At 42.4% G+C, this 19,263-nt stretch overlaps 1 protein-coding gene across 1 annotated transcript in view; it reads right to left on the bottom strand.

The window, feature by feature from the left end:
• The window catches only part of NRAP (nebulin related anchoring protein), a 417,859-nt gene that overhangs the window by 277,338 nt on the left and 121,258 nt on the right, over window positions 1–19,263 (bottom strand). Inside the window, exons 9-10 of the mRNA XM_078643841.1 lie at window positions 15,418–15,522; window positions 1,814–1,918 (exon numbers count right to left, since the gene is read on the bottom strand). Of these exons, the coding sequence (XP_078499967.1) occupies window positions 1,814–1,918; window positions 15,418–15,522 (210 nt within the window). The remainder of the gene's footprint in view (window positions 1–1,813; window positions 1,919–15,417; window positions 15,523–19,263) is intronic.

The following is a 19,263-nucleotide window of genomic DNA, read 5'->3' on the forward strand; positions in this document are numbered from 1 at the left end:
CGTCAGTTACTCATGGAGCTGAAGTTACACACACTGGGATCCTAACTCTCTGGAGTGGTTTTCACAGGCAACACAGTGCAGGCAGTGTATCAGCCAGCTGCAGTCTGATGGTGAAGTTCCTATGTTACAGGCTGTGTGCAGTATGTTAAGTCTTATTCTATATGTACCAGGATGAGCCTAAAGCATCACAGTCCAGATAGAGGCCCTGGTTCTGCTATCTGCTTCTAAATCACAATTAGAATTTAGAATTGGACACTCCAATTTCAGAGGAAATGTGGAAATAGTGCTGTGCACAGAAAGGGGAAGTATTCCCTAGCATTCGCTTACATGTTATAAATGTATAATTTTACACAGGATATATCATGCATCAAACCTGATGAAAAGGGGGATGAGAGCTAAAAATCGATGTACGTGGTGTGGAGGGGAGGGAGCTGGCGTTTTACATTTGGCGTAGGGCTGCGCTGAAATATAGCAATATTGGCAGAAAATGATTAAGATAGGTGAAACGACATTGCAGTATTACATTGGATCCTATCAAATGTTTACTAAACTATCATGTAAAACAGACACTGAGCATATGTAGAAATTCATCGCTGCGGCATTATTGGTGGCATGAGAAGTGGAGGACTGACCCGTTCCCAGCAGGAAAAGCTGAAAAATCTCATATATTGTAATGAACAACTCGAGACATACTCAGAATTATTACCGAGGACAACAAGGCTCAAGGATATTTGGCAACAGCTACAACAATATCTTCTTAATCGTGTAGAAGCAGTTTAATTGTTCAGACGTGCAAAGTGTCCAGTAACAATATATGATACAGAATTAAATAAAATACGACAGCATATTGGCTATTGTAGAGGGGAATGGGTGAGAGTGCTATTGATTGTAATGAGTTTTTTTGTTGGTATTGATTGTATTTTCTTTTACCGATTAAACGTATGACAAATAAAAAGTTAGGGCCTGCAATGTGTTGGTCCCTTTTAATGATTTTTAAATGACAAGGTCTTTTAGGCAGAATATGGGTTATTTGCAAAAAGAGGCATCACTGCTTCATTGGGAAAGAACATTTCCCTTGCCTATGCTTTCCATTCCCTTCTTCTAGCAGGAAGAAATATCTGCATTCTCTATCTATGCATGGCTCTTCTCTATTTGGAGGGGCTTGTACTTCTAAGAGGTGTGATAATTTTTGCCTTGGAGGAACAGGGCAATAAAGCATCCTCAATGCATTAGTAGTTGAATTGGTTTTACCATTGCAGAAGCTCACTCCCTAGCCGATGTTCCACATCCCCTTGGGACAGTGAGTTGCTCTGCCCAGAAAATGGTGAATTCTAGTGCTGAGATTCAGGGAATTCCTCTTTTTGAAATCTTTAGAGTAACCGGTGATTCTCTTGCTTACTAAAGATGATATGGTTTAAAGTTTAAATATACACATTCCCACTGGTGCATCAGGCAAAAGACCACAGAAAAAAGGCTAACAGTATTGTTGTGGTTGTAGAAAGTCATGCTGAGCTATGTTTCATCTCACATCACTAACAGTCTAGTTTATGGCTGCCAGTCACACTGTAGTGGTTAGGATGGATGGGGAAGATGTCATTTTCGGTGGAGCCATACCACCTATGTATGCGACCCCAACAACCAACTATTCTTGTTCTGATTTAGAAGCAGAAATTGTTGTTGTTTTCCCTACACAAATACATAATATGTCCATATGGCCATTCTTTCGGACCCTCTAACACTGAAAATGTGGCACTGGAAAACTACATTAAATTGATGATAAAAAAAGTAGAATAAATACATTTTTGATACTCACATCACTGGCCAAGTCATAGGCTTTCTTGGCATGTTGATAAGCCGGAGTGATCATAGCCGGGAAGCTGCCTTTTCCTCTCTTTTCTTCATAGTCGTCCATGTAGTCCTATCGAAGGACCAATGAGAAGTTGGGAAATGTTGTGAAACAGCCCAAATGACTGAGTAGATGCCATTTATGTATGTCTACAGCATGGTTCCTCACCCAAGGCCCTAAGTGAGCAGGTTGACTTATGCAATTTCATGAAGCAGAAGTAAAATAAAATTTAGCAAATTACATAAACACAAAACCATTACTAACAATGACTAACAGAGATCATCAAGAAGCCCGCCCGACCGTCGGTCAGAATGTAATTCCCTACAATGAGAGCGTAGGGATTACGATATCCCTTTCAGACAGCCTTTCAATGGCAGTCCAACTGCTGTTGCAAGGCAGTCGGAAACTTACTTTGAGGGACCCTAGCAGGTCCCCGGTCACTCTGCGGCCTCCGCTGTGAGGCACAGGTGCCCCATCCCCAAGCATCCATGCACCCTAGGCAGGAAGAGCATGGTGCCTGCCACATGGTGCATGGATGTTTGTAAACATACCCTTTGCTATTGTGCTGCAGCCCTTTTCCAACGGTCAGCAAATGCCGTAATAGTATATATATATATATATATATATATATATATATATATATATATATATATATATAATCTTTATTGCTTGATTACTTAAAATCATTGCAATCACAGCATCATAATTCACCAAGAAAAACACAATTACATTTTAAAACAAGAGATCTTCTCTTCACATGATACAAAAAACAATCCCATATATACAGTTTAAAACCTTGTTAATAAGCCCAAATCTAGCCACCTTACATCTTGAATTACATAATACAGATTAAAGTGACGGTGTGCTTTACATACTTTTCCATAGATATCACAAGGATATATTATCGACCACTAAACATTAATTTCCCATCCTTTTGAATGATCTAAAGTGCAAAAAGTGCATCAGTTTGCTGCGATGGTAACCCCGCTGATATTACATTTCAAATGAATACCATCGTAACAAAAAATATTATTTTAATCAAGATTGAAAATCATTAAAATCAATAGCACCAAGGTCATAAAATTAGAGGGGATCTACCCTATATTAAACATGTATCTACTGCCATTAAAAATTTTACCAATTGACATAGTAGTGGAACCGATTCACCAGACAATGACATGATTAATGCCTGTCGAGCAGATCTCACACCACTTATCAGAAAATAATGTCTCAGAAAAAAACGTCTAAGATTAGTCAACCTTGGGCATACATATACTATATGTACAAGAGTTTCCTGTGGCCAACCGCAGAATCTACAATTAGAGTCCAGCCACTGTTTAATCCAAGAACGAGTGCCCTCCTTTGTTGGGTTTATACCCATACGTAGCCTTAGAAACATTTTTTTAAACTTCACAGAAAAGAAGACATTTAAATATGGCTGAACACGCGGGGATTGATATGAATTGATCACGTACCATGCATAGTTTTTTTCAGTTAAAGCAATTTTATCCAATTTAACCGATTCCACTTTGATATGCTTTTTTAAAATTAATTTAAAGTTAGGCATTTTTAAAGCTGACCGTTCAATTTCCAGGCCGATATCTAGTAAGGATGCGAAAATATAAGCTCTCTATTTTGCAGTGTAAGCAGATTTATCAATTTCTTGCCAGCAATAGCCGTAATAGTAATTAGCATGTTTCCAACCACCTTGCTGGCGGTTGCTTTGTAATACAGCAGCTGGGACCTCCGACTCTTTGTCGGTCGGTCCTGTTCCCGCTGCCCTGTCGGTCGGAGCGTCCGACCGGCATCGTAATCGACCCCCTTAGTGTGTTGTTTTTGTGCATATGTGCTTTACACTGACACGTGCTAATCACTCCTTCTGCATTTGTTTTAGTGGCAGGGTTTTCAGTCAATGAGATAACGACTTTTGATGCACATTCTTTTTTTAATCGACGCAGGAGATACATAATTTTTAATATGGACAAAGCAGATTGTGATTTGGTACGTGTGTTATGACATCGAATGAGGTGATTGTAACAGAGGGTGTTGATGAACAAAATATTTATATGCTCTTATGTCCAAAACTGCTTTAGACAAATACTGTTTCATTATTCATTAGTGTCACCAATGATTATCCCCAATATTTTTTTTAAAGTTTGGGTCACTGAAAAGTGATATTATGATCTTTATTAGAAATTTTTGGGATAATGCCTTTAGTACATATATTTCTGTTAACTGACAGGTTTTCATACACTTGTGGCACTCTTTTATGTGAGCACGTTCACATATGAATTTCTCTGTAGCCATAGAACGCTTCATCACAAAAGCACATAAACACTTTTATTGTACTCGACTCCCATCAATACTTCTCCCATTTCTAAGCAGTGTTAACAACAACTATTCGCCGCTCCTTATACTTATATTATGGACAATGGTCGCATTCTTTATTGGTGCTTCTTCAGCAAAAGTATATTCCTATGCTTAGTGAGAATATTATATTTTATTCATTTTTCTCACCTCTTTAAAGTATGCATGCATTTACATTTATGGTTCACTATCTACCAATGGGGTTTACAAGTGATAAAGCAGTTGGTTGTCATATTTATCGGCTGCTTCTCCTCTATGACTGTTTTCTTATGTTTGGCATCCGTACTATTGTATTCTTGGGAGAGTCGGTTAAAGCCTGAAGCGCATATATTTTTATGTATCCATAGTGTTATATACAGGATTTGTTTTTGGTTTTCCTCTGTATCTGCATGCTTGGCAATAGAAATGTATTTATGCGTATATTTTCAGAATTAGAATAAATCTAAAATTAGCATGCTGTATTATATGGCACTTCATACAACACTTCTAACTTTTCTAGGAACTGTAAAAGCAGTTGTATTTAATTAAAGATGGCACTTTAAGGTTTAATCATGCATTTTAAAGGAACCCATATTCGCATTATTTTATAAATTTGTGCAAAACAGTTCCAAGACCAACCTAAACAGATTGATAAGATCAGACCTATTGCCTTTGTCAATGTTTGTTTAATGGTCACTTTTTAGGTCGAGCCTAGCGCAGCGCTCATGCGATGCTCTGCGAGGCTTCTTGTAACTACTCTGTGTGGGTCTGACTACCCCCACGCATTGGGTTGGCTTATGCGTGAGGCATTTTCCTATCATAGCCTGCAAATGGCTAAAGATGGGTGCATGTCCCACCTCTTTTGAAAGATTCACTCCCATGGCGTTTTGCCTGCGGGAGTGAGCAGCGGCATGCAGGGCGGCAGCTGTAGTGCCTCCTTGCCTCTATGTGCCCGCCCCCACCACGCCTCTTTTTCCTTGTCTTTTATGGCACTCCTTTGTGCTCAAGCGTTTGTCACGGATGTTATGTGTGCAGCTCTGCCTTTGGCCTGCCTCTCCTCCTATTTTAAGTCCTTCTCCCGCACTCCATACCAGTGCATGCGCTTGTATAGCACTAACTCCACTGAAGTATCGAGGCGCTTTACATGAGCACCAGTTGCACGACAGCCTCCCACTGAGCCTCGAAGGCTTCAGAGTAGGCGCTCTAGTTTAATTTAATTTCCACCACAACTGAAGCCTGGGGAATAAATATTACTGTCATTTTGGTTGAAGACAGCGAGGCTTTTGTTTCTGTGAATCAAGCAGTCCACATAGTACAAAGCAGAGAGCCCTACTAGCTCCCTTAAGCCCAGAGTTAATTGTAATATGAGGCCTTCGCAGCCCTTTCGGGGTCTCACTCTCCTGTTTACTGCCAGTTGTTTGGACCTTCTTTAAAAAGCATGTTTTTACAACAGAAAGAGAGTTTGGTGACCTTGTTATGAAGAAAAAACCCATGATCAGCTTCGGTTATCATAAGGCTTTATTTGAGGACCTCACCTGCCCCACTCCCGCACACAGACATCCCCAGTTTCCACCACAAAACCGCATTTGTCAGGCGAGTGAGGAAATAACTCCAGCTGGGCACATCTGTTGACAGCTGTTCAAAGCATGCGTTTAGATCAGAGGCGTATGCTAATGTTTCTAGAACGTATATTGTTTTTAAACTGTGACGTAGTTGAGTAGTTTGCTCTTTAAGACACAGTTTGCTGGAGGTTAGTGTTTTACTGCCACAAGCTCAAGTGACGCCTCTTTGTTGACATGAACCCACTGTAGATTGTAAGTGTACTAACACACTGAATGTAGGAGCCGAGTGAGGACTGACTCCAGGCGCTAGCGAGGCGAGCAGTCATTTAAAAGAATAAGGCCCGATTCACAGAACCTACTACAAAATCCTAAACTCACTACCATTTTGGTATTCACAGAATGCACTTACTCATTTTGGTATTCAATGAGTAAGTGCCTTCTGTGAATACCAAAATGAGTAAATTACTAAAAGTGAGTAAGTTACTCAAAATGAGTAAGTGCATTCTGTGAATACCAAAATGAGTAAGTGCATTCTGTGAATACCAAAATGAGTAAGTGCATTCTGTGAATACCAAAATGGCAGTAAGTTTAGGATTTTGTAGCAAATTAGTTCTGTGAATCAGGCCCATAGTTCGTGTCACGGTGATACCTATACCTGCTCTTATCTGCTGCTTTAATATCATTCATGGCTTCAGTTTGTTTCCCACCGTGACTGCTGCGCCGACCTGTCTCGATTTTTTTCGCTGATATATTTAAACCACGGCCTTCCTGGGTGTGAGTCCCTGCCTCAAAATTCATCTGTTCTCTCGGTTTCATCCCTTGCAAGAAGGGCTCGGGACCTTCAATGCTGCTAAATGCAGATTTATTTCCACTTGAACCCCTTATTTGAACCAGGGCATCCGGTGCCACCGAAGCCCTTCCTGCTGTGTGTGTGGTGCCCAGTGCCCAGTACCCATGCACCCCCCACGGATGGTGCTGCGCACATAACAAGTCGAAATGTAGGTGCAAAGCATTCGACGATGCCAGGGGGACTGGGGTGAAAGTTTTGGGATGGAAAACATTTTTGGAAAGACGAGTACCCGTCTCCATGGCTCCTCTTTGCTCAGCGTCTCTGGGTGTTTTTCTGCAGACAGCCGTCACAGGAGGGATGGCGACTTTTAGTTATACATGTTCGCCTCCCGCAGTGCCCCACATTTACATGTTTATGCCATGAAAGCATGGTTATCTCTGCCCGAGCAGCTGACAGTGGGTATGTGGCCAACGCACGCAACCTTTCCCAGAATCATATTGACGTGCACAAGCTCATTAAAGTGTCCTTGTGTTACGTACCTGGGTAAAGCGCTCCAAAACCTTTGGGTCGAGTTCGCACTATATAAATCAGCAACAAAAAAAGTGAAATGACCTGCCCCTGTTCCAATGCAGGGAGAGGCATACTGTAAACAGAGCTGCAGGTGGGGCCTGCAGCTTCTTGGCGCTTCGAAGCACAGCCCAATGATCGCAGCACACCTAATGAATTCCGTGCAGCGCGTGCCGTGCACCATGTAGGGTTTGTAAAGGTGGTGGTGGTGGAAGGGGGGGGGCGGGGGTGTTGTTGTTGGGAGAGCTGTTTCATGACCGGGGCAGAAGAGCCTGACTTATAGTAGAGAGGGGTAAAGCGCAGGTGCACAGCGGATGAACTGCTGTGCGACGTAAAACACATTGGAGAAAGCCAATAGATTTGGCATTGGTGAAACCTTCTGGCTTTGCAAATTCTTGCAATTATTTGGTGATTTTATTTCCTGCTTGCAGCTCCCTTCTGCACCTGGCCTGAACTCTGCATGTGGCCCTGGGGCCCTGCTTGGTTTGAGCCTCAGTCCCCAGAGGAAGGTTCCTGTTGGTGCGGTTTTCTAGCCGGGCTTCATTCCACAGAGGGCACTTGAAAGGGGCGTAACACAGGCCCTATCGCTCCAGGGGCCACCTCACTAGTCTCAGGGAGCCAGCCAGCCTAAATGGTGGCGCACGCATCTTCTTCATTTATTAACGTGTGCACGCCCCCCCCCCGTCTTGTAATAAATCATTATTGCGCAGGGCTGGCCCGGGCCGCTGCCTGGCTAGCCTTGCCCTCTTCTGCTCCCCGCTGGCGCCTGCCTGCTCTGAAGCTGCAGGCCAGGCCTCGCCTCAGCCAGGGTAAGTCTGTTCGAGGTGCGGGCAGGATGGTGACCTTTTCACATGACATGACAAAGTTATACTCTTCTTTTTAAGCTGCTGGGTTTTCCAAGTAGCAAAATCCACAATTCACAAATGATTGGAAGGGGGTATAAAATAAGCTTTCAGTTTTTCACCATTTTTTATATTTAACAATTACTTATTGGATGAAAGAAAATGTGTTTATGCGTAAAAAATATATCCATTAGCGCCGGTTTCGGATCAGGGACAAAAATGCACATCCGAAGTTTGAAAATATGTAGAGCAGAATTTTGATGGAAGGGTCAGTAACTAAAATAAATTAGTGTATTCACCAAAGACAGCACACCTAAATATTAACATCTATGTCGACGTAAGCTTGAATTGGAAAATAAAATATGTTCCATTTGCTGGGGCTCTTTAAACCATTTTCATGGGGTGCTGGACTGCAGACTATTCAATCAGGGGAACAGCTGAAAGTAGAAGCTAGCAAGAAAAAGTGCAAAATACATATGTAAAATGGGCTCACTGCCCCTAATCTAATTGTGCAGTTCACAAACCCTCCCGGATGGCGTGTGTATCATTCTCATGGTGGCGCACTGCACGAAAGGACTCTTACCCTGGGTGAATGCACGTGTTGACTGCGGAGCACCTCGGGGGTCTGTAGGCCTGTGCCTTAAAGGTTTTTTGGAGCATGTGCTTTCCATGACTTTGACTCTCTCTGTCCTGTTGGTTACAGTTCATGAATACGTGCTGGTAAACAACGAAAATGCATTAGGAGCAGGGGGATGATGCAACACTTGCAGTGCGGGAGGAAGGGGTCACTTTTGAGGGGGCCCGGTCCCTAAAGACTATGGATAGATATATCTGTGACACTTGGGAGGTGGCGAGGAGCAGGGCCGGTCCTAGGATATGTGGGGCCCAGGCAGCATAGGAACATATGAGGCCCCTAAGCAGATAGGATGAGGAATCAGATCGGGCCGGCTAAGAAAGTAATTTTTTTCCCCTCTAAATTAAAACTACCCCCGCCTCCACAGTTAACAGCCAACAACCATTGACAAAACACAGCCGCGGCCGACTCATACCGGCCGCGACTGGGTTTTGTCAATGATTGTTGGCAGTTTAAGCTAAATGAGCAACTACAATAAATGATTTTACTTTCACTTTGTTGTTTTGACCAATAAGTAGCTCCGTCACACACTTGCACAGAATCACAACTGCAGTGCAGGACCATTGCTCTTTGTGCTCTGCAGAGAGGCCATATTTTGAATGGTCATGTAATCTGAACACCTTTTTGACTCACAGACAGGCACAGTGTGAAAGTTGTACTGCCTGCAGCCTCAAATCCAAAGTCTCAACAGTAGCCTGTTATAAAAACCTGGATGCGACTCAGTACAAAGGATACATCGTCCAAGAGTACTTTGCTGTGAAATCAAATACAGAAAGACACATGCTGTAAATAGCTAGCACACTTGGGGAAGGCAAGATTCAGTAAAGCATGGCAAAGATAAACAGAAACAAAATTACTGCCATGGATTACCCTAACAGCAGGACCACTGGAATTATGTGGCAGGAGAGGGTTAAATTGCGTGGCAGGGTGAGTAAATTATGTGGCAAGAAAAGGCAAATTGTGTGGCACAATCCGGCACATTTTAAAATAGTATAACTTAATTTTTATGCCATTTTTAAACTTGGTAACACTGTTTGGGCACTGGTTGCACCCCATTAGTACCAATTTAACACCCAAAATTAGCAGAGGGAAACAGAAAGTTGACTATTCCATCTTTTCAAAGAGCCTTCCCACATGCAGCAAGACGTGTCGCTGCATTTTCAGTAACTTTTGAACCGTTTGAGACAGAAATAAATTTTGTTGTTAAAATCTGTAGATTATGCAGCAGCTGATGGATTATGTGGCAAATGCATCAAATGCATAATTATGCAAAAATCGCAGCCACCGCACAATCACATAATTCCAGTGGCCCTGCCTAACATGCAGCATCAGACTGGGACAGAAAATAGGCCTCTGTATCAAAATAAAAGGGACCCCCATTAGGGAGTTAGTTAGCTAGAGACGTGTCCCATGTTTGCAAACTAGTACAGTTTTTAACTTGTAAACACATGCTGTATACGTTTTTTGTAAGGAATGGAAGGACTACGCTGATTTGAGTTTGCTGCAGGCAATGTTTGCTTTATTATCTTAAAAATCAACAGTAAAAACCGGCTCACTTAACCATAAGGCAGGTCAACAACTAGCCAAAAAAACGGCCTATATACTGACCTGACAGCAGGGCTTTCAGTGGGAAGAAAAAAACCTGTCACTGCCTCCAGATAAATATTACAACAAGTACAATTACACATAGAACAAGCCAGTATTAATGGCTTTGTCAGTGGTTATTAGTTGCATAGGATAAATAAGCAGCATCTAATGCTTCCTTGTATATAATATTGAAAATGCTCCAGTTCTGACATGATGAGAAAGTGAAAGAACTATAACGAGTCTCATTGAAGTTGCATTAAAGGTAGCGAAGGGTGGCACTGCTGCAGAGTTAAGATTTATTTTTTCCCTCTGAGAGTGAGGGCAAAAAGGAGAGTTGCCCCCTCTCATCACCTGCTTTTCAGAACTTTCATTCATTATGCAGACACTGCATCAAAGTTTTTGCAGGCAAAGTTAAGGACATGAATATAGGGCCCCTTTTTGTTGGCTATTGACAACACATTGAGTAAGAGGGGAGAATTTGTAGCATGGCTCCATGAATTAAGGATTTTTTGACTACACCCATTCTCCAGAGAGGTGAAACAGGAATCATCTTTGTTGAGAAAGACATGGTGGCCATCTTACTTGAGAAGGGAAAGGCTCTGTGGCCACCACAGGGGAGGAACTGTAAGACCCAATCAGAGTTGGGACTGTGGTAGAATGTGAAGGTTCTCGGTGTTGCAGTGAAAATGAGTCCCCAATATATTTCCAGTATTCTGACTGAGGGGTCTGCAAAAATTAACATTGCTCCGGTGACTGCCTCCTGGCAAAGAAAACTCAGTTTCACATTTCGATTAAGTCCATAAAGTTTTAATTGGAAATTTGAATTATCTGTGTATGTCATAGAGATTACTGACAAGGGGATCCAACATACATCAACAACAGTCACAAATGGCAATCCGAAACCTTGACAGCTATGCCCCCAACATCCCCCATTTTCAGCCTCCAGGGGCCCCATCAGCTCTGTAGTACACGCAGGCAGCACTACACTCTCTCACCGGGGTTGGTTACACCCGTGAGTTACCTCATGACAGTCCTACCCCATAAATTAAAAGGTGTGTGCAGTGGGTGCAGATCACAGTGACCTGAGCTTCCAGGCACAGAAGCAAGGTTGAAGGCAACTGCCTCGAGGCCAGAGACCATTTGCATAGTAACATACCTTTGTAAACTGGTTACAGAGGCTTCGTTTTTTTCTGGTTCCAGTACCTGCCCTGGGCCCCCACTCTGCCTATTCCTTACATTTGAAATTTACATTTACTGCTGTAGTGTGAGAATGCCTTTCATGAAAAGGAATATAAAGTACGGTTGCCAAAAGAAAAATGCCAGCCATGGGTTGTTTAATGACACTGAAAGACCTAGTCTTGACACTAAATAGGGTTATAAATAAAAATGTATGTATTCATTTGTAATGTGACTTTTCTGTCTTTGTTCCTTTTAATTATCATGGATCATTCAGGCAGCCCTAGAATGCAATTAAAAGTGTTTTCTATTTATGTTTGCTGTTCGAAGTATGCTCAGATAAGTGCTGCAAATACAGCTTTAGGTGACTGCTTATTTTTGTCCTGTAGGGGCATCAAAATAAAGAGCTGGCAACCCTAATCATAAGACTGGAAGTTTTTTGCACGATCAGCACTTATTTTCTACACCCTCTATCCCTATTATTGCCAGAATAACCATAGATTAACTTATACCGGAAACCCTACGCCGCCATCAAGAGCATGCTGAGTTACTTCAAGTGTCCGGGAATGCACCCTGCATTCAGACAACTCACTCCTCATTCTCGCCCTTCACTTTTATGCTCACCCTACCTTCTCAGTAATCACAATGCACTCACACTGACCACCATGCACTCAGACCATTCTCCCGCTCACCCTGCACTCATTCATCACTCTGCACTCGCAGTGCACTTGTGCTGTTCACCCTGTACCTCACCCTACAGTCACACAAGCACACTACTCACCCTGCACTCATGTCACACTTCACTCACCTGTGCCCCTCTCTGCTCAATCTGTAATCTCACTCAAATAAGCCCATAACTAACAATGCATTCTTTCGGTCAACTCTGCACTTACATATAGTCACCTCACTCACCCTGCAGTCGCTCCTCTTACCCTACTCACGCTGTTGCATCACTCATCGTGCACTCTTTAATCTATGCCTACTCAGGACCATTAACTTTAAACAGTAGGCACAGTATTTTCATTTAAATGTTGGAGGTTTCAAATCAAAATATACTAGATTTCTGGGTGGTAGGCAAAGTGTAGGTGGTGGCCCCCTCAAGTTTTGTTAAGCCACTGGGCACTTCCACTCACACACACTTGCCATGCAAACAGAGCTTATCTCTAACCCTTGGTAAACACGTGTATTCAAATAAATCCTACAGCTGCCTGGTGTAGGATTTCTGGTTCCCCCTCCTCCCCACTGCCACCTTTCCCAGACAAAGAACAGGGCATCTGTTCACCTTTTAAGACTCTGCAAAGGCCTACTGCCTAGTCTTGATTACACATGATAGCCTCTTTCTTCCACTACCTTCCACTTTCTGTCTCTCTGTCTCACTCTTGCAGGTTCTAATTCTATACATATCAAAACAGCAAACTGTGAGATTTTAAAAATAAAAGGAGTCTCCTGCCTGAATCGTGTTTGTTAGCATGTTTGTAATTCAGTTCAGGCTTGTCACCTTGGGACTTCCAAGGTGGACCTGGCAGGTCAGCACCCAGGATAATATGCTGCATTTCTAAACACTTATAAGGTCCAAATGATGTGATCTATTGACTATACCAATGCTTATTTCCCTTCAGATGCTGTTGAGGGGCCTCCAGCTGAGTTTACAAAGCACTAACTCCACTACTCTTAGATAGTTGGAGTCAGAGAGCATTCGATGAGACAAGGGTTCAGGATTGGGAGCTGCATGCAAGGAGCATGCTGGCAAAATGCATTTGTTAGCATCAACGTTAGCATCAACTTTAGGGGGCCTGATTCACAAAAGTAAACTTAGACCAAAAGTCCAAGTTTCGACAGAAAGTCTAACTTTACTACTACAAAAGTTAGACTGTTGGTCTAAGTTTAGATCTAAAGTCTAAGGGGCAGATTTACAAGCCCCTTGCGCCACTTTGGCGTCACATTTAACATGGGAAAAGTGACGCAAAAGTGACGCAAGGGGCGTGTAAATTTGCCCCTAACTTTACTACTACAAAACTTAGAGTTTTGGTCTAAGTTTAGACCAAAAGTCTACCTTTAGTAGTAGTAAAGTTAGACTTTAGGTCTAGACTTAGACTTCAGGTCTAAACTTAGACCTTTGGTCTATGTTTACTTTTGTGAATCAGGCCCTAAGTGTTTGCTTTCTACATCTTACAATACCGGATGCAACCGTTTTCCGTTTCCGCCACCAGTCATGTTAAGGTCATTTTAAAGAGGATGAATGACGCAACGACTGATCATGGACCCTATTTTAGAGAATGTAAATCAATAGTTGCATCACATGTACTTTAACCCTGGGATGGCATAAATAGAAGTAACGTTGCATGCTCTTTGGCCTGGATCACTTTCTTTCAAACTTCTGTTTTTGAAAACCTAGGGGCATAGATAGTGGTGGCCAGGAGTCCCAGATTTCCCTGGACAGTCCCTGTTTTCGTCGATCTGTCCCGGCGTTCAGACGATGTTTGCAGTGTTAAATACTTGTCCTTGTTTTGCTGAGTCGCAGCATTGAAACGTTGAAGTCACACCGTCGACAGACGCCTTTAAAGTCCGAAATAGCTTAAGTAACTAATCTATTTTTTGCACTTTTATAGCCCGACTCGACCCGCAGGCGTTGGAGCGATTTACATGAGCCCCAATTACATGGCACATGGTCATAGGCGGTCAGCTAGAGCCTCAGTTCTTGCTCCCAGCACAGAGAGGAAGGGGCACGGATAAGGGCATGCCACGCTGTCACAGCTTCTGCTTCAAAAATGTAGTCTTCTTGTAAAATAATTCTTCAAATGAACAAGAGCCTAAAACCTTCAGAAGGAGTCTGTGCTGGCATCATTATCCTGGAAACACCAGGGTCATAATACTTATCGAGGTACCAATTGTTCTCTATCATTAAAAGCAGGTTCAATATATCTGTTCTGGTACATCTGTAAAAGTAGCACAGGGTTAGTATGGAAAAATTATTTTGAACTGCAACCTTCAGAACAGTTTTCAGAGTGCATGAAGGTCACTGCCAAAGGAGGGAGAAAGAGACAGAGAGAATGTGTGTGCGCGCTCTATCTGAAATCCAAGTCCACTTTGATTGCCGCCCTTTAGTCCTACTTCTATGTTTTGGCCTGTGTCGGTTTTTCCCTTTGAAACTCTGGTCACCCTAGTTATTGATGGGTAAAAAAAAGCTATAGTTACACTTACTTGTGATTGTATTTATTAAATAAAACACAAAGATTGCAAAATAATTCAGAGGAGCTGAAAACTACAACATAAGGGTGTCTGGCCACTGCTATCTTTGTTATCAACATCAACGCAAAGGTATGTTGTGAAATCGCTTAGTAGCAAAAGAGAGCTGTGGTGTCTTAAAGAACAAGTCGAACTTATCCCAGCCATCAAACCTTCTAAAAAACTGTAGTAACAGAAGTAGGGTGTCAAGGAGCAAGTTAAACTCGTGTACATAATTCCCTAACTATTTCAGAGGGTTCTGGAATAATGCTAGCACCCCTGTATATGACAACATGTCGCTCGAAGCCAGTCACCCTCGGCTCCTTCCTGGGCCTCAAGAGCTAACCCGACTTCAGGGGGGCACCGTGCACAAAGAGAGGCCCTACCGAGCCGCCCGTTTTTTTTCCTTAATGAATCTAATGGGCTGACTCTGTGCGTCTCATAACCGAGGGGAATTCTTCTTTCATGTCACACTTCAAACTCTCCACGTTTCAGAACCTGCGCAGTGTTTGCTTGTGGTTTGTTGTGTTTTTTATCTCTCCTCCCAGCTTCTAGTGACCTTGACTTCCCCGGCCTGCCTTTGAATATTAATAAAGCTCTTGAAAGGGGGACGGCGCGTGCCGCCTGCTATTATTAACATGCAAATAAGCGCAAAGGGCGTAATCCGCTTTTCAAGCACTTTCCTTGCTTTGAGCTCGTCCTCTTTCATGTGGCGAAGGAAAGTTTTCGGAAGGGGCGGACGTCCTCGGCACAGAGCGCGGGGAATGATAATAACGCGGCATCATGCATTTTTAATGGCGGGCTTTACGGGGTACCTGAAGCGTCGCCTTGTTGCTGCGTACCTGGCTGTACTGATCTGTGGTTTGTTTTCCGAAGGCGGCGTCTGTTCCGAATGTCTGGCTGGCTTTGCCCTTCATCTCCTTTTGATATCGCTGATGGTACTTCACCTGATGCAGACAGGGAGACAGGGCGGGAAAGCACACAGTGTTAGGCGCCGGATCACGCGCAGCGCTGTGCCCCACTTTCTCTTCATGCTCTGCCTGCTGCCTGGTGTCATATCATGCACATTCTTACACCTCTCAGCCCAATCTCCACTAGAGGGGTCTCCCTCCTTGCACCAATCTTAGAACTCCAAATAAGTGAAATGCCTCCAGAAGACTTTAATCCTTGGTAATCTAGCTCCAAATCCATCATTTGTTCATCTCCTTTGATTTCACTGTGCTCACACAGCAAAACCTCACCTTCATTGGAGGATAAACAGGTTGGGATGTATGTATTCTTTTAATTATAATTTTTTTTTTTTATTGATTTAGAGACAAAGAAAACAATCTCCCCCCCCCCCACCCAGTTTTTATCCCCAGACCTCCCTCTAAACCCAACCCACACTTAAATCAACACAGATTTCATTCCTGTGGTGGTGCATCAAAATTAAAAATACTTTCATTATACATTAGAATGTTTGAAGTGCCAAGTGCTATATGTGCAAAGCTGTGCGTCTCTGCAATCCATTCCCTCAAGCCCGTTACATAGCAGCATAAATGTCTAAAGTGAAAACAGTGCTAAATGCAGATAGTGCCATGAATACATTAAAAGGGTCATGAAGCTGAGCATTATTCCTATTTATGCTTAGTTCCTTAGTTGAGCCACCACATCTCATAAAATACCCTGCCTTACAGATAAGCTTTCAGTGCTATAACACGCATTGTACCACATGGGAGGGCTAACACTGTTAGATAACATCCCATGCCATCGTGCAATATATAAAAACTGGGCTCCTAGCCCTAGGGCTACCATTCAGACAGACTTTACTCTGGTTCTGCACCTCTACATCCCTCACACCATGATATCAGGCCTAACATACAGCTAAGCTCTTGGCACTTTTTAACAGTCCGCTTGTTCAAACCAATTGGATAAGTACTTCCAAATTCTTATTCCCTTCTTCTTTGCTCTATTTCCTTTTGCCTATATATAGCTTTCTTCAAGTAGCCAGTAGGCGAGCAACCCATTGCTGTACTGAGGGGGTTGCCAGATCAAGCCAGGGTGATGTAATGTATAGCCTGTACACAGCCATTGCTATGCTTAATAAGGCACCACCTTTAAGATCTTTTTACGCACACAGTTTTAATACCTGCTAACCTTCATGCACAGTATTATAAGACCTATTTTGAACTCTATAATACACCAAATCGGATAGCTAAAGGGATCAAGGGGAAAGGAGTACACTGCACATGTTCGCTACATGTATAGAGCTTGGGCCCCTGATCAGAGAGATCAAGGGAATTTTTAATGATAAATTACAACTTCAGGTTGACGTTGACCCTCCATTAATACTACGGGATGTATGTAGTCTTAATGCTGATTACTGGGCTGTGTACCTAGGGTACTCACTAAGTCACTTAGAAGTAATTGGATTCCTAGATATGGTGACAGACATGGACCAGGAAGTCATTCCCTCCCTACTGTTAATCAATAGACTATTAGTTCCTGAATCTGAGTGCCGTCTAAAATTGTAACTTGAGCACGGATTTCTGAAGCTGAGTGATGCATTACTTTGACAGTTCCTTGCATTTTTTTCCCCCCAACCATACATTTTGCTAGATAATACCTGGAAAAAAATGCATGATTCCAAGTTTTTCAGCTAAGAAAGAGCAAAATGACCGCTATTACCAGGCTATCTCCCATTCTGATGTGCAGAACTTAGAATGAGGAAGTAAAACCCCACCACAGAAACGCTGTGTCCTCCAGGATTGTTATTTCACCGCACAGGTTGCAATTTGTGACCCCCTGTGATTGGCCACAATCAGAGGGATACTGGCTTGCAATGCATGGACGACCACCATGTCTGTGATTGTGTTAAGATAAAGACAAAAAATGCATTCCATTTTCTTTAAGGGAAACAGGACTATGTTTAATAAGAAGTTTAAAAATAATGTTTTACTTGCTGTTAGCAGTGTATTCTTCTAAATTTGCTGTGGGAAATCTATATATTAACTGATATTCAAATTCAAATTGTAAAACATGTTCTCAGTTTGGTTTTAGAAATATTTGACACTATAGACTGAAACAAAGATGAAGCCACCAAGGTTTGGGGAAGACACATCTAACTTGCCTTGAAAGTGTTACCTGATCATGGACATTAGGTCACCAAGTAACCATTCAAATCAGGTCATGTTCCACTGTGTTGAAGGGTTTGGAAGGATGGATTACATCAATGAACTGAATCTTTTAAAAACTGCAATGCAGTGGCTTCGAAATATGTTATTTTTTTTGCAAAGGTGGAACAGTAAATAGATATGGTAATATGGCAGCTGGTAATTACACATACGGTACCCATTGCAACATTGTAAAAATACATTTTTCTCCTTTCCAAGATGTCTAGTTCAAGATATATATATATATGCTTGAGAGTGCCAATGTTTAAAAAAGCACTGGCAAAGGGAATACACCAACACTCACCTTTTAAATGTGAGACCTAATGGCTTTGCCAGTGCTTGTTATAGAGCTTTTGCCACTTGTATGGCCTCATAGCATTGCGTATTTTCTCAGTAAATTGAATGTAAAAACAAGGCATGCTGTACAGTATTTGCATCAAGTCCTAAGCATGTGTTTGTAGCACTGAAATGAAGTGAACACTTGTGTTTTCACTTCTTGCTTCTGGTGCAAAATCGTGAAGCAGGAATCCTGGAACCACGGTGCTTATTATAGCTGGAACACCCAGTTCCAATCGGGTCAGTTAGTATGCAGCATTCCCGACACGAAGCACCCCTTGAATAACTGATGTGCCTAAAATTAGAAATGGAATATTTTCTATGGCATCTCATTTCATAATGTTGACAATGGAAGGCGAAGCTGGCTGTGCATCAGAAGGACGGGAGTTCCAACTTTTAGGACTGTAGGAACAGCCTGTGCTCCAGGAGTATCCGTGTCTGAAACTGACAACTCAAACCACGCTGTGTGCCCAGTCACCAGCAACACAGGGAACACTTCAAGGTCAGAGTGCACGTATGGAGAAACATCAGACACAGGAGATTCCTGGGTGCTGAGACTGTTATGTAATGAGGAAGAACATCATTTTTGCCAAATGGAACGTGCAATGCAAACAGAATTAGAATGAGACATTGACACATTTAATCAACTAATTATGCAATTCTCAATAGGGCAGCACCTCTTGCTTAGACTAAAACCTGCAACAAAGCTTGTAGGTGGAAATGAGTGAGTTTTAGTCATGTCTGTAAATGAGTGTATTGGGGTAAATTCTAGTCAGTTTTCTGGTAGAGAACATCACACGTGCACTTAACAAAATACTCTGCTCTTAGACAGTGTTTATTGGTCAGGTCAGGCCAGGAGTCACATGACAAAAGTACATTCTTATGATGTTTGTGAAAAAATAAAGGAGTGAAGCTTGCTGCAGTTCTGGTTGAAGATTGCGCCAAATGCTGGTGATCTGAAGAAATGTTTCTTTGACCAACAAAAGTAGGTCTGCCCCAGGGAGAGACAGCATCTATGAAGAACACATTTAATTATCCTATTTTGCGTTACTAAGGGCAGTGTGATTAATTAAATTTAGAAGTTATGCAATTCAATATAAAAAAACATCACTTTTACTAGCAATCAATGGAAGGATTTATAAGCCAAAGTGATATGCTCCCTCTCCAGAGCCGACAGTCCAAGTACATTGCTATTTCCTC

This window comes from Lissotriton helveticus, chromosome 5_1 (genome assembly GCF_964261635.1).
Source record: "Lissotriton helveticus chromosome 5_1, aLisHel1.1, whole genome shotgun sequence".
NCBI lineage: Eukaryota > Metazoa > Chordata > Amphibia > Caudata > Salamandridae > Lissotriton > Lissotriton helveticus.